We start from the raw sequence: 15100 nt of genomic DNA, 5'->3' as shown, positions 1-15100 counted from the left end.
TCTGTCGTTCCTTGTGCAAGCCGTGCTCTTTCCTGCTTAGGTGCTCTCGGTTTTGCCAGGATCACACCCTCCTTCCCCTCCCATCTGTCACTTGCCCCGCCTGGCCTGGCTGACCTAGCTTCTCCTTTATAGCTCAGTTTATATTCTTCCCGGAATCTTTCTTGGAAATGCACCCCCTCCTCCAAATTAAGTGCCTCTCCCAAGTGCTTCTGTCATCACTATTACCCTGTATTGTTTGGGTCTTGATCATTGTGTTTTTAAAGTACACTCTAGATTTTATTTGTATTTCACAAATTAATCATAAATGTCCTTTTTGTTTTTCTGTTCCAGGTTTAAATCCAGAAATTCCTTTGATCTGTGGTAGTTTCTTAATCTTCCCTTGTTTTTCATAACCATGGCAATTTACCAGAGTATTGGTCAGATATTTTGTCAAAACCTTGTGTAATATTATGGCGTAGTTACTTATCAGTCTTATGCTCAGACTATAGTTGCAGACTGTGGGCAGATACTACCTGGCTGTCTTATACCTCCTGGGGTATTTTCTCACACCTCGTATATACTGAATAAATATTTGCTCAGTAATTGAATTCTTACCTGTTCTGCTCTCGTTAGGAAATGAAAGATGATTCCGACAGTGAAAAGCAGCAACAGATCCATCACATCAAGAACTTGTATGCCTTCAATCTCTTTTGCCAGAAGCGTTTTGATGAGTCCATGCAGGTCTTTGCTAAACTGGGCACAGGTAATTAATAAGCAAATGTGACCTTGGAATAAGGTGGAGGGAGGGGACACTGGAAAGGACAGGGAGAAATGGTACAGGGAAGGTTTTTGCTCATCTCAGTTGTCATACCTTCCAGAATCCTGTGGGTGGCCATGGTAGTTACATGTTTACAGTCCTAATCTTAAGAATCTGTTCTCACCCACAGAAACAGACTTGTAATTTTCTAGGATGATTTACCCATTAGAAAAAAGTGGCAGAAAGCTCATTTCAATTCAACAAAGTTTTATTCTGACAAAAGTCTCTGACCTGAATTTAATTGCATTAGACAGTAGGTCATTTTTGAGAGCTATTACAGGGCATTCTGGCAAGGTCTTGCTTTTCTCAATGTCCTAAAAATTCCAGCCATCAGAGTTTCATGGTGAGAAGTACTCTGGGTTCACATTGCCTGACAGTAGGCAAGGTTTCTGCAACTCTCTGAGCTCTGTTCTCTACAACATAGTGCAAATAACACCTTTCTCATACTGTTACTGTGAAGATTAGGGGAGATACTTAGAACAGTGTGTGGTAATTGCTAAATGATAGTTAGGTCTTTGCTATTATTGCAATTAAACTTTTTGTTTCTGAATATTCCATTTTTATTCACTTTAGACCAATCTACATATACTTGGTTTAAGTACATATAATATCAATTCTCTTCATTACTCTTCCTTTTTTCCATCTCCCCTCAACCTTGCCGATAATGAACTGTGGTTCCTGTGTCAATTTAAGTTCTTAGGAAGCTGGATTTGGGATGTTCACTATAAAATCTTGTAATATTTCTGTGTTCAGAATACAATATAGGGGAAAAAAATCAAGGCACCTTGATTATTATTATTATTATTATTATTATTATCATCAGACCTGCATCGTAGAGAGAGAACCTCTGCTGCAGTATAAAAATTAGAGAAGTGCAGGATTAATTGAAAGTGGCCTGAGAGAGGTTACTGAGACCACTTAGGAAGATATACAGCTCTTCTTTTTAGGCTGGTAATTTCAAGGTAAATTCAAGCCCTTACTTTTTTTTTTTTTACCACTTGGTGTGAATTTGTTTTCCATAATCGATATATCCACCTCTTGCCGTGTATGCTGCACACATATTCCCTAGTGAGCATATTGTCTGGTCTTTTTGTTTTAGTGATGTTCCTTTTTTAACATAGGATTTTTTTATTATTTTCTATTGACCTTTCCAACTTCAGTGTCTTATCAATTTTTTCTTGGGAAATATTTTCTCCGCTACTTTTAAAGTAAATTTTTCTAATCCTGTGTATGTGTGTCTCACAATATAGCCATGCCCTTCTTGTAACATTTTAGTGAAATATACATATTAATAGTGCTCAAATATATGTGTATAGCTCATTGTGTCAGTGTCAAATTAGAGTCATTCCTTTTTTAGAAAACCAGCCTGGCATTTACTTATTTTGTCCTTAAATTGCTGGGCTCCTTCTGAGGAATCATCTTTACCTTCCATGTAGATCCTACCCACGTGATGGGCCTGTACCCAGACCTGCTGCCCGCAGACTACAGGAAGCAGCTGCAGTATCCAAACCCACTGCCTGTGCTCTCAGGGGCTGAGCTGGAGAAGGCTCACTTAGCTCTGATTGACTACCTGACACAGGTAGGTCTGGTACAGCAGTATGTGGAAGGTAAATGGGAATTCCAGTACCTTCCTCTCTTTGGCAGGGAGTGAAGGGCCTGCCATACATAGATCTGTGGGGTGGCACAGTTTCATTTTGCTGCTTCTCCATGCTTAACAGTACCATTGAGCTAGTTTTTGCCAAATCCTGATGCCAGGGAACACAATTCATGATAAATTCACACAAAGCTGTACAGGAATGAAAAAGAGTGAATTTTAGTTGTTAGAACACTAGATAAAGTTTTTTTATAACAAATTTTGTTGTAGTGTACATAACACTGGAAAAAAGTAGTGCTCTATGTGGAAAACTGGGAAAGTATCAAAAAGTATAAAGCAAAGATACACATCAACTATAACTCTTATCACCCAGAGAAAATTAGTTAACATTTAATGTTGCCTTTCCAGATTTTTATATGTATTTGTGAATTAGTTTTATGTTTTATTACAAAAAGATAAATTATATGTCACTTTATCACATTTTTTAAAAGCCATATATTGGGAAAGTCCTTCCCTGTCAGCAAATATTCTTCCAGCACATGTTTTCTTAAGGAGAGTATAAAGATGTAAATTTTTTCAATTTACTATTATAGACAGATAAGTGAAATTTTTAAATCAACACTAAAACATCTCTAATGAAGCCCTTTAACCTCAAATATCCATCACAGAAGGCTCTTACTTATCCTGAGTGCACCCCCTCAGAGTCAGAAAACTTGGCACATTTTCCCCCTCATTGTCCTGCAGACCTTTGTGAGAGTCTCTGAGTGGGCACTATTGCTGGGCCATTTCCAAGCCGGCTTCCTGCACCTGCCCTGGGTCAGTGCGGCTCTTGAATTCAGGTCTGATCAGGCATGTGCCACCTCTGTACTTCCTTGACTCTGGGTTCCAGGGGTGCCCGGCTGCGGCAGGCAGCCTGTGAGGGGCACACACACACACTTGCTTCAGCCTGTGCACCCCATGAACCATGTTAAAAAAATGAGAAGGTTCCTGGCATAGAATGTCTCCTGAGCCGGTGGCATTACAGAAGGCCCTTTAGTGCCAGTATCTTAGCTTTAGGAAGCCAGCATATTCTTCCCTTCCCTGGCCTGCTCCACTGATATCTGCAGTGTGTGAAGTTGACTAACACTGGTACTGTGCCAGAGAGGATGATTCCTTTACGTGAAGTTCTAGAATAGGTAAAACTAAAGTTCTGTTCCTTGATGGAGATGATGGTTACCTCCATATATATTGGGTTGTTGGATAAGTTATGACTTTTTTTTCTATGTTTTTCATGCAAAAATGGATCATGACTTTTCTGACAACCCAATACATCTGTGAAAATGTATCTAATAGTATCCTTTGAAAAGGTACATTGTATTATATGTGACCTATACCACTAGTTGATGTTTTTTCAAAGAAGGTAGAACATGGGCTTTAGAATCAGACCCTAATTTGAAGCCTGTTTCTGCTCTTAGATAGGTATCTAATCTCTCTGCCTTGCGACATGGGAGTAGTAATACCTGAATTTGGTTTAGGTTCGGAGGAAGGTTGATCTATAAAGAGTTTGGCGTAGTCACTGGTGTGTAGTAAATTCTCAATAAATTCTTGTTACTGTAGCTGTGGCAACTTGGCACTCCCCTGTTTTGATCCATGGTAAAAATGGTTTGCTAATATGAGATCAGGATGGATTGGTGTGAGCTGCTTGGAGGTATTTGGAATTAGCTGGTAGCTCAGGTACCGGATAGAGAGAAGATTTAGCTCTGGTCTTGACCTCACTCTTTTTGGCCTTTGCAGAAACGAAGCCAGTTGGTAAAGAAGCTGAATGACTCCGATCACCAGTCCAGCACCTCCCCGCTCATGGAAGGCACTCCTACTATCAAATCCAAGAAGAAGTTGTTGCAAATCATTGACACGACCCTGCTCAAGTGCTACCTCCATGTGAGTTATCTGAACACCTGAGTACGAACAGCTCCCCGGCCCCCTAAAACCGAAAATATTCCCCTTTGGGGCACCTGCCACCAGTAAGAGTGAAATCTTCATGATGGGGACCACCTATCTTTGACTGATGCCTATGAGATTCTTGGCATTAAGAGAATAAGGCAAGAGACTGACGCAGAATTTTAAAGAGGGCTGGTCTTGTCTGGTAAGATTGGGGTTTGTATTATAACATAAACAGGGACAATATTTCCTCAGAGGAAATATCCTCTTCTTCTCCCCACCCCCCAAAACTACTGAAACATGTTTTTTTAGTTGGGTAACATGTTTTTTAAAAAACATGTTTTTTTTTTTGTTGGGTAAAATAGCGTTGATGCTGTCAGGCCACTCTCTGTCACCTTGAAGATGAATTGTCTGTTCTCTTGCTTGTGTTGCCCCTCTGGCCTTTCGGCCTGAGGCAGGCCTGGGCTGGGGAAGGGTGAAGTCTTCCACGAAGCAGTTTCCGCTGAAGTCCTGCTTCCTCTGCAGACCAATGTGGCTCTGGTGGCCCCCTTGCTGCGCCTGGAGAATAATCACTGCCACATCGAAGAAAGTGAGCATGTGCTGAAGAAGGCTCATAAGTACAGTGAACTGATCATCCTGTATGAGAAGAAGGGGCTCCATGAGAAAGGTGACCAGAGGAGGGGCTTCCTTTGACCTGGGAGGGTCTCTTGTACATTGGCTAGGACAACCTACCAAGGTGTGAGACCTTTCCCATGGGGATGCACCTTCTGGAAGAGGCTCATGACCTTGTTCTTGGGCTTCGTGGCCAGCTCTGCAGGTGCTGGTGGACCAGTCCAAGAAAGCGAACTCCCCTCTGAAAGGCCATGAGAGGACAGTGCAGTACCTGCAACATCTGGGTAAGTCTAGTGTTTGAAAAGGAAGCGGAAAAGGGATTATGCACAGATGGACCTGATTATCTTCCCTTTGCATTCTGGCTGGCCTGTTCCATCCATCCCTGCGTTTACTCAACTTTGTTCCTCCAGCTGGGGTCAGAGTCCCCAGTGGTGGATCCAGGTCAATCCATTGGTATGTAGCCCTGAGTAACTAGTACTTGGACGGAGCTAGTGTCTCCGTAAAATAAACTCTGAGGCAACCTGCCTTCTCGGTTGTGTAGGCAGGATGGGCTTCGCCTGCTAAGAAGTCCTACTTTTCCCTCTAGGCACAGAAAATCTGCACCTGATTTTTTCCTACTCAGTGTGGGTCTTGAGAGACTTCCCGGAGGATGGCCTGAGGGTAGGTCACAAGGGGCCTTTGAATTTATGTGGCCCTTTGCTTTGCGTGATTCTACTTAAAACAGCAGTGGATGGAGAGGGTGGGAGGATTTGTGCGGTTTCTCTGCTGTATCAGAGTAGATGTGGTACGTGATCTAACACGTTACACACAGGCTGCTGGTGCCTTCTCATGCCCCACCCCCTGCCAAGCCTGCTCCTCTGAGCCCTGCACTTGCCTGCTGTCCGTATGTGGGCAGCACTGCAGTGAGACAGTTCTGCTGCTAGATCTGGGGTTTGTTCCAACAGATATTTACTGAAGATCTCCCAGAGGTGGAGGCCCTCCCACGAGACCGAGTGCTCGGCTTCTTAGTAGAGAATTTTAAGGGTCTGGCTGTTCCTTATCTGGTAAGATCTAGTTTGGTTTGAACTAAAAAGACTTAAACCCAGACTGCAGGACCACATGGGTCAATTATTGGGGTTTGTGTCACTTGGGGAGCAGTAGAAATATAAGGAAAGGGGTTATTTCAACTTCCTCAGCAGAAAGAGCCCCAGTGGACCAAGCTGGAAGTGGCCCTTTTGGATGATGCCTTCTAAACCTACTAGCGTAAAGGACTGAAAGAAATGGATGTTTAAGAAAAAAATGTCAAAGCCACATTTGTACAGCCGTCTCAAGTGTGACCCCAGGACAACCAAATGAGTTTTCAGTACCCAAAGAGAAACATTTAATCTTCATTACATGGACTGTTTTGGGGGGTTATAGGACAAAATTAATGAAGGAGCTTAGACTGGAAATCAAGAAAATTCCTTACGTTGTGGGTTGTATTGCAGAAATTTCCTGATGGTTTTAGAAGAGCTATCCCTGTAATCTTTGCAGCTTAATTAGGGGACAATTTGGATGGGACCTGTTGGGCCTTTAAAATGCGAGAGAGACTGGGGGATCAAGCTGGGTCTTGGTGTGGAGGGTACCAGGCAGACCTACGTCTCTCTCAGGAACACGTCATCCATGTTTGGGAGGAGACGGGCTCTTCGTTCCACAACTGCCTGATCCAGCTGTACTGTGAGAAGGTGCAAGGTCTCATGAAGGAGTATCTCCTGTCCTTTCCTGCAGGTACTGCTCCTCTTAGAAAGTAGGGTGGCCCGAAATAAGATGCCTCCTGTGACTTAGGGAAGTAGGGCTCAAGCTTCTGTGAGGGCCCACGTGGGCAGGAAGTTTCTCAGGAGCAAGGACAACAAAGGGGCCTAGCTTTGGAACTCAGGAGCTCTTGTCTGGATTTGAACTACTCTGGGCATCGGCTGGGGCATGGGGAAGGAACAGATGATCTACAAGAGGACAGCTGTGCTGATAAGAAACAGATTTGTAGACCAGGCCAGAGTTTTTCTCTAAGCAGCTTGTTTCTGTTTGTGTGTGTGTTTTTACTTCAAGCTGATGTTTGGGGGCCATGTAGAGACCATAAGATAAGAGGTGTCCAAATGGACACTACCTGGGAAACCCTTTCTGAGCTTTGGGGTGACATTATTGAAGCCATCCCCCTCACTTTCCTTGTGATCCCATGTTGCTACTAGCAGCATCTTTTCACATTGAGTTTGGTTTTCCTCAAAGGGAAAACTCCAGTCCCTGCTGGAGACGAAGAGGGTGAGCTGGGAGAATACCGACGGAAACTCCTCATGTTCTTGGAAATTTCCAGCTACTATGATCCAGGACGGCTCATCTGTGACTTCCCTTTTGATGGTGAGTGTCTAACCGAGGGCCAGAGTCATTTCAGCTGAGGGAAATACAAAAACCGGCTTTTCCCTTCTTACTATCTCCCCAACCCTTCAAAAAGCTGGGTTTGGGGAAACCACGTTGTAGGTCCAGCTCCTGTTTTGTCCTCTCTGAAGACTCACTTTTTTATTGTGATTGAAAGGGGTCTTTCTTGAGTGTGAACCACATGCTAATTGATAACCAGGTTGAAACTGGTTTGTTGCGTCAGTACACGTTCTTAGCCAAGTTCATTGTGTAGCAATTTTTGTAATCTGGCATAATTTATCTGGAAAGGACACACATCTGTCTGGTGTATCAACTCTGTGAAGACAGAGACCAGGTGTTTACCTGAGCTGAAGTGCCTGGCATACTTTAGGTACTTAATATGCATTTGGTTGTTGAATGTGTTCTTACCCTATTTACAATGTAAAGCAACTGCTAAAATAGCTTGAAAAAATCCCAAGTAATAAAAATACTTTTTCCCATTTATTTTTTTAAGATTTATTTATTTATGCATACCAGAACTGGGGTACAGGCCAGAGGTGCTGGGGGTGAGGATTCACCAGAGAGAGGGGGAACAGAACAGGCAGATCTACTGAAATAAACTGCTGAGGGGAGCAGCAGGTGAGACAGGAGAGATCTGCTGCGCCATGTGGGTAGCTCCCTGGAGGGCCAGGGATTGATCTTGTGCTACAGTGGCTGGCGATAGCTTGATAGCACTGTCTTTAACCCCTGCACCACCAGGGAGACCGCTTTCTCCCACTTATATTGCCCAATAACCATTCCTCATGGCTGAGCCCTGAGCCTTGTGCTCAGATCATGGCAAAGGTGGTTACTTTATTCCTTTTCCTCACAGGCCTCTTAGAAGAACGTGCCCTCCTGCTGGGACGCATGGGGAAGCATGAGCAAGCGCTCTTCATCTATGTCCACATCCTGAAGGATACAAGGATGGCTGAGGAGTACGTTGGCCCTATGGTCCCATCTTGAGGGGTTTAAAAGCAGGCTGCAGAGATGAGGCTGAGAAATCCACCTCCTCCTCTCTCCCCCAGGCACACGACTCACCTCGCTGAGCCCTGATTTTGTTTCTCATTAGGCTGCTCAAATAGGCAGCACCACTGACCTCTCTCAGCGAGGCTGCTCTGGCCTTATCTCACCCCGTTCTCCCTTGCAGGTATTGCCACAAGCATTACGACCAAAACAAAGATGGCAACAAAGATGTAAGTAGTGAGCATGGCCCCAGGGAGCACAGGGGCGTTTTATTGTCCCTCTTGCGTTCCTAGCTCTCTCTGGCATGATGTGGCCACAGGTGGCCCTGGTGTGGGGGCTAAGATGAGACACAGGCATGGACCCGTGCTCTGATGGAGTTTGCATGTGCGTCTTAAGGGATAGGGGACTGTGCATCCGGGTTTGCTTGGGACGCTTCTGGCTTATATCTCTTATCGTCCTTGTGGTTAGTAGTGGTGCCCCTAGCCCTATACTCTCAAAAGAGTCCTCCCTTGTATGATAAATTTTGTGGTCGGCCTGTTGAGGAGGAACACCTGATGGTTCTGATGAGGTGCACCTATGTGTTCTGTCTAGAGTCCACATGGATTGGTCAATGTGTGTGGACATTTTTGTCATCACTGAGGGTGGGGGTACTGCTGGAATTTAGAAGGTAGGGGCTGAGTTGCTGCTAAACAGGGCACAGGACAGCTCCAGCAAAGAGTTAGTTACCCAACCCAAAATGTTGAGTGCTCAGGTGAGAAATCTTGTGATTCTACTACTAGTAGGAAATGAGCCATCTCTTGGGTTAATCCTCATCTGCCAGAATGTGACAGGGTCACAGCCTCCAAAGCCAAAGGAAATAAGTGATCTTTTGAGTCATTTTACAGTGTTGGCATTTTGTCAGCAGTATAATGCTAAGCAAATACCACACATTTATTTGTTTTCTCCTATCCAAATACTAACCAGGCCTTACCCTGCTTAGCTTCTGAGATCAGGCACATTCAGGGTGGTGTGGCTGTAGACACATTTGGTTTTTTTCTCTCAAGGGAAACGCCTTAATTTTTTCAAAAAGGTGAAAAAAAGAGGAGTTTTAAATGCTCCACGACGGTAGTAATTAGAAGAGCACCTCTTGTCTTTAGGCGTGTCTTGCTGGGGGGTCCTGGGAGGGCTTTTGCCAGCCTGATGCGTGTGGCTTATACTTGTGTGACAGGTATATCTGTCCCTGCTGCGGATGTACCTGTCGCCCCCCAGCGTTCACTGCCTGGGGCCAATCAAGCTAGAACTGCTGGAGCCACAAGCCAACCTCCAGGCCGCCCTGCAGGTCCTCGAGCTGCACCACAGCAAACTGGACACGACCAAGGTCAGGAGCTCTCTGGGAGATAGAGAGCCCTGGGGGGAGCATCAAATGAAAAGAGGGGACTGAGAAAGAGACCAGGATCTGAGAACTCTGGCTTCGGTCGTTTCCTCATTCTTGTCCCCCCTCATGCTGGTCCATCTCTGTTCTTGTCCTTAGGCCATCAACCTTCTGCCAGCAAACACTCAGATTAATGAAATACGCATCTTTCTGGAGAAGGTTTTGGAAGAAAATGCACAAAAGAAACGGTTCAATCAAATACTCAAGAACCTTCTCCATGCGGAGTTCCTGCGGGTATGAGCCTTCCAGACTCGGGGTGAGGGTGGGCGCACGGTGGGGGGATAGCATTTCTTAGTCTGAGGCCATTACCACGTAGTCCCTTTAGACAAAGGCAGAGCCTTGTATTCTTTTAACTCTAGGTCAAGCTGGTCTGGTCACCAATTTGACATTTAGTTACAAGTGTTTCAATTAGAGGAATCTGGAATCTGAGCCTGTGCTGCCTCTGCCTTCTGCTTCTACCAACCATAGGACTTCTCCAATCTCACTGCTCTTCCAGGTCCAGGAAGAACGGATTTTACACCAGCAGGTGAAGTGCATCATCACGGAGGAGAAGGTGTGCATGGTGTGCAAGAAGAAGATTGGAAACAGGTGAGCCTCTTCGGTAGCTGTGCAGCATCAGCTCTGATGTGGGTCTCACTCAAGGTGAATTCTTCCCCCTCAACCAAAGAGGAAAGCAACCTATTGACTGGCCATTCTTAGTTCTTGACCCTCAGGGGGCATTCCATGCTATCTACTAGGGGTGGCTTCGAGAATTTAAAGACCTGAAATATATGGCATAGGACTGTTGACTTCTTTCCCATAAAGCCCTTCCCCTGTGGAAGGTAAAATTTGTGATGTAGATAGTGGGTTTGTAAGAATTGTATACGGCGACCAAGTCCTTATCTTTTTAGGATAAGCCTCTGAAGGAAGAAAAAGACCTTTCAATCAATGGCCTCGTGACTTGAATGAAATTCTGAGCCAGCATTGTACTATTTAGGCATATTTTCTAGTCAGTCCCTTTGCCTTTATTTTTTTAAGGATTTATTTATGAATACAGGAACTAGGGTGTAAACCAGAGGTGCAGGGGGTGAGAGGATTCACCAGAGAGAGTGGGGAGCAGAACAGGCAGATCTACTGCAATACACTGCTGAGGGGAGCAGTGGGCGAGGTAGGAGAGGTTTGCTGCCCTGTGTGGGTAGCTTCCTGGCCAGCTGGGAATTGAACTTGTGCTGCAGTGGCTGGCGATAGGTTGATAGCACTGTCTTTAAACCCTGTTCCACCAGGGAGGCCCTCCCTTTGCCTTTAAAGACAAGTGACTTGTACTGTTTCTTGTGTGCCTAGAGGGATCCTTACCTTTAGAAAGATCTAATTCACTGTCCTTCATTAGAATGAACTTGAAACATTCTGATGAGCATTGTCAGCTGTCAGTAAGCCAGTGCTGAGCCAGGCTATGTCCTGCCCCATCGGTCCATGTGTTTCACCTGGATGCCATAATAAATATCTCCATGCCCTCAAACTGTGGAGTTCATCCTCTGTGGGTAATGTGACAGAGATGATGGCTACATAAATCCAGAGACGCTGGGAGCAGGCTGTTCTTGGGGTTAGCGTGGGCTGCTTCTGGCATGGCTCCAAGGTAAGTACCTTTTCCAGGTACTGGAGAAGTTGTCTTTTAGAGGCGACAGTCGTCCCCAGTCACTTTCCTCCCTACAGTGCATTTGCAAGATACCCCAACGGAGTGGTCGTGCACTACTTCTGTTCCAAAGAGGTAAACCCGGCTGATACCTGAGCCAGCATGCCAAGGATTCAGCAGATGGACAGCTCGGTGATCCCAGAGAAGGGATGAAGCACCCCGCCTTAGGAATTGGGAGCTGCTGCCACTACCAGGTGTCTCCCCACATGAACACTACTGGCTCCCTTGTGCCCTGGAGTATCTCTGAATTCACAGACTCGTGGTCTGGCATCGTCAGCTTTTTCATAGAAAAAGAGATTAGTTATACTTTATATGCCATTATGCTGCAGGCAATTCCAGAGAATTTAATACCTGCTTGGACAGGAGGAGGTGGGGAAAGCCATCATCTTGCCTTTGCGTACCGGAATAAGGAAACTCTCAACTATATGTAACCCCAGGGTTGTTTATTGAGAGTTTTCTGTCAGGATCCACGAGGGATTTCACAGGGAGTCCTCCTCAGAGCTGACTGGAGTTCTGTGAATAGCGCCTCCCTCGAGCTCCACTAGTTGTAAAGGCCAAACAGCTTGTCCTCTTGGTGACCACAGTGATTTCTCCACAGCAGCTGGGCCCTGTGTCTCCGCAGTGGTCTTCCCGCTGATCTGTTCTTTAGTCTTTTTTTCTTTTCTTACTATTTATTTTCTTTCTCTCTTTACTGCTCTACCCTGGCTTTCTCTCCCACTTCCCTGACATGGGGAATAATTAATGTATAACAGGTAAAATGAGAAGCAAGAGGAAGTCTCAGTTTCTACGACTGCAGTGATAATTGATTATCTGGTATGTTGTAAATAGGTCCTCCTTGCTACACCTAGAAGCCCAGGAGAGTGGCGCTCTTGGTCTCCCCCGGGGCTGAGTGTGAGGGGAGCTGTAAGGACAGACGCACCAAACTGGGCATCTGACCTCATAGGCAGACATCCTACTCCTGCTTCGCCCTCCAGCTGCCCGTGGCAACTTGGGTTAGTCTGTAAGTGGAGTGCTCGGCGCTCTGAGTGCCTTTCTCCTCCAGCCAGTACTTGGCGCTAACTTACAGCGTGGCCTGGCTGTCACTGTCCAGCTTTGTTTGGTGGAGGCTGGGGGATTTGTGATGGGATATTGTAGGGAGGCAGATCTCTGCTACAAATCAGAAGCTGACAAGGACATATCAGGCGTGCTTGCGAGCTGCTTAGGGGGCAGGTCGGAGACAGGAGAAACTGTGGCCCATGGGTGAATGAAATAACCCACTGCCAGATGTGTTCAGAGTGTGTGTGTATGTGTGTGCATGTGTGCGCAGGGACACACATACACATGCACCCTGCTTCCCACAGGATCCCCAAGAGGCATTGGGAGAGTATCTTCTATACAGACTGAGAGCACACAGGCAGAGCAGCCCTGCACACTGTCCTCCCTGGGGTTTTGCAGACTCACAACCTTGTTGCCCTGGTGTCTGTAACAGTAGTGAGTTTGGGTGACTGACAGGGTGTGACGCTGTTTTAGTGGCCTGTCCTTGACATGCCGTGGACCTCTTTAAATTGCAGACTGTGCTATGTGGGGGCCTGTCTTGTAGAGTGACTTGCTGGTGTAAGTAGACTGGGCCCCTCTTGGGCACATGGGGGGCATCTAAAGGGATAGACTAAGTGCCATCAGCATCCTTCACACAGAGGGGGTGCTCTGCTCAGGTTTGGGAGGCCAACCAGCACTTCACCAGAGCCTCACCGGCCGCCCCCAAGAAGCAGTGCTATGCTTGGCCCTGTTAGCACAGGCTGGGACCGAGCTTCCTCGGACAGCAGTAGACTCCTCAGGCCGACCCTCAGCTGCGCAGCAGAACCTGTCCCCACACACGAGCCCTGCCTTCCTGGCGTACTGTGTTTGTGTGTTCCACTCCTGCTCCCTGTGCAGCACATAGGTTTGAAGCAATAAAGAATGTGTGCTTTCTGGAATGCATATCTGGAATGCATAACGACATGACGTGAAACTGGAATACATGCATAACCCGGTTTTCCAGCACTCCTTCCCTAGATGCTCTTTGCCCTCCGCAGCGGTGTGGCGAAGGCGGGAGATGAAAAGCTGTATCGAGGATGAATGGAGATTTCTCTAATAAACATCACAAAGTAAGAATCCAAGTCAATTTGAGTCTCTTTTTTTCCCCTTGTAGAATTTGATGAAATAGTGAGAGAACAGTAATTTAAATAAGAATTGGGATAAACGGATTAGATACTAAGAAAAGCAGCACGATGCTGTGGTCCGTATATTTTGACCTGTGCTGGCCAGCACGGCTGGTGGCTGGTGTAAGTAGACTGGGCACCTCCTGGGCACAATGTGGAGGGCAGCACAGTTGTTGAACATGCCCAGCGTCACGAGCTCTGTGGCACACATTGCTGCTCTAGCTAATGCATATTGTTTCCCCTTCACTTCACATATTAGGCCCTCATGCCTCTTCCTGCAGTTCATAATGACTGGGCGGGGTGGGGCGGGGGCAGGTGGAAGGAGGTTGGGGAGTCATTTGAAAGGTATGGAATTGTTGGGATTGAGGGGCCCAAAGATGTTTGAGAAGCGGAGGTGTTGGTCCACGTTGCCAGCTCCAAAAAAGGCAGTTAGGTCCCTGTGTTCCTCTCTTGAGCTGTCTTTGGCCATCCTGAGTTTTTTCTGAGGATGAGAAACATCTGGAACTTCATTGAGACGTGACCTTCAGGGAAGGATGTGGTACAGCCTAGAGAGCACTCGAGTCAGCCGGGAACACTGAGCTACAGGCCTGCCTCCTGCTCCCAACTAGTCCTGTACCCCTCCTTCAGGCTCTCTGGTGTGGATCCTGGGGCCTCTAGCAGGGTCTTGAATACAGATCACCCAGGGAGTTGGACTCTGGCATTTCTGAGACCTCAGCACAGGGCTTGGCTTTACACTCCAAATTCAGCAGAAACACACCTTCCCCTTGTTCTGGGAATGTCTGGTCTGAACTTGCCCACAGTCTTTATTTGAAAGTTGAATCACCTCTTTAGGGGACGTTTCTTTTCTTTTTTAATATCCTTGTGTATTTTTTTATAGTACAGGCTTTCTCCCTAAGGTGCGGTCACCATAGTTTTTCTACCATCACTGCACACAAGCACCCCTGCTCCTCCACCATGGGGAAGTTGTTTTTCCATCTCCAACTCAGCCCTTGGGGAGGAGCGGAGAGTTGACTGGGTCTGTTTGAGGAAAAGAGATGTATCTCCCAATAGCTCACCACCTCAGAGCTCCTTTTTTCTAGTGGAGACTGGCTGTCTCAGCCACGCAGATGGTGTGTCCACAGAAAAGGAGACATCCCATATCTCTGCAGTCTAGGGTTTGTGATGGTCAAGCGAGGACTCCCTGAAGCCTTGATCTCTAGTAGCTTAAGGACAGGCCCTGCTTTTTACCTGCACTTCTCAATTGTACCTGCGCGCACCCCTATCTCTGTGCTTGGGCCACTGAGAGATTTCCAGTGGCCCAGGTAGAGGGTGTGTGCAGAAGCCACATGGGGCTGTGAATTTCCTCAGAATATGGATAGGCCATCTTTACCTTTAGTTCTAGAAACTGGCAAAGGGAAGACACTGTTTGGAGAACTGTAGGGTAAGGAAAAATGTCAGGCTTTTCTGCCCTCCCGCCATCAGGATAGATGATGGACCCTTGCGGTCCTGAATGCATGCCTGATGGCGGGCACCTGGAGTAGGGTGTGGGCATAGGTAGATGGGATTCACCTGGGCTAAG

At 46.4% G+C, this 15100-nt stretch overlaps 1 protein-coding gene across 3 annotated transcripts in view; it reads left to right on the top strand.

The window, feature by feature from the left end:
* The window catches only part of VPS39 (VPS39 subunit of HOPS complex), a gene marked incomplete at both ends in the record, with an annotated part of 36226 nt that extends 24765 nt beyond the window's left edge, over nt 1-11461 (top strand). For all 3 annotated transcript variants that reach the window (XM_084240827.1, XM_084240826.1, XM_084240825.1), the window contains 15 exons: nt 613-742; nt 2233-2375; nt 4164-4307; nt 4833-4974; nt 5117-5203; nt 5506-5579; nt 5864-5962; nt 6548-6665; nt 7158-7286; nt 8155-8257; nt 8470-8515; nt 9493-9642; nt 9796-9930; nt 10193-10284; nt 11386-11461. In XM_084240827.1, the coding sequence (XP_084096953.1) occupies nt 613-742; nt 2233-2375; nt 4164-4307; nt 4833-4974; nt 5117-5203; nt 5506-5579; nt 5864-5962; nt 6548-6665; nt 7158-7286; nt 8155-8257; nt 8470-8515; nt 9493-9642; nt 9796-9930; nt 10193-10284; nt 11386-11461 (1668 nt within the window). The remainder of the gene's footprint in view (nt 1-612; nt 743-2232; nt 2376-4163; nt 4308-4832; nt 4975-5116; nt 5204-5505; nt 5580-5863; nt 5963-6547; nt 6666-7157; nt 7287-8154; nt 8258-8469; nt 8516-9492; nt 9643-9795; nt 9931-10192; nt 10285-11385) is intronic.
* Nucleotides 11462-15100: the final 3639 nt, after the last annotated feature.

Source organism: Talpa europaea (genome assembly GCF_964194135.1).
Source record: "Talpa europaea genome assembly, chromosome: 8".
Lineage (NCBI taxonomy): Eukaryota > Metazoa > Chordata > Mammalia > Eulipotyphla > Talpidae > Talpa > Talpa europaea.
Note: the sequence above shows the minus strand (reverse complement) of the source record. Positions and strands in the feature narration are given on the sequence as shown.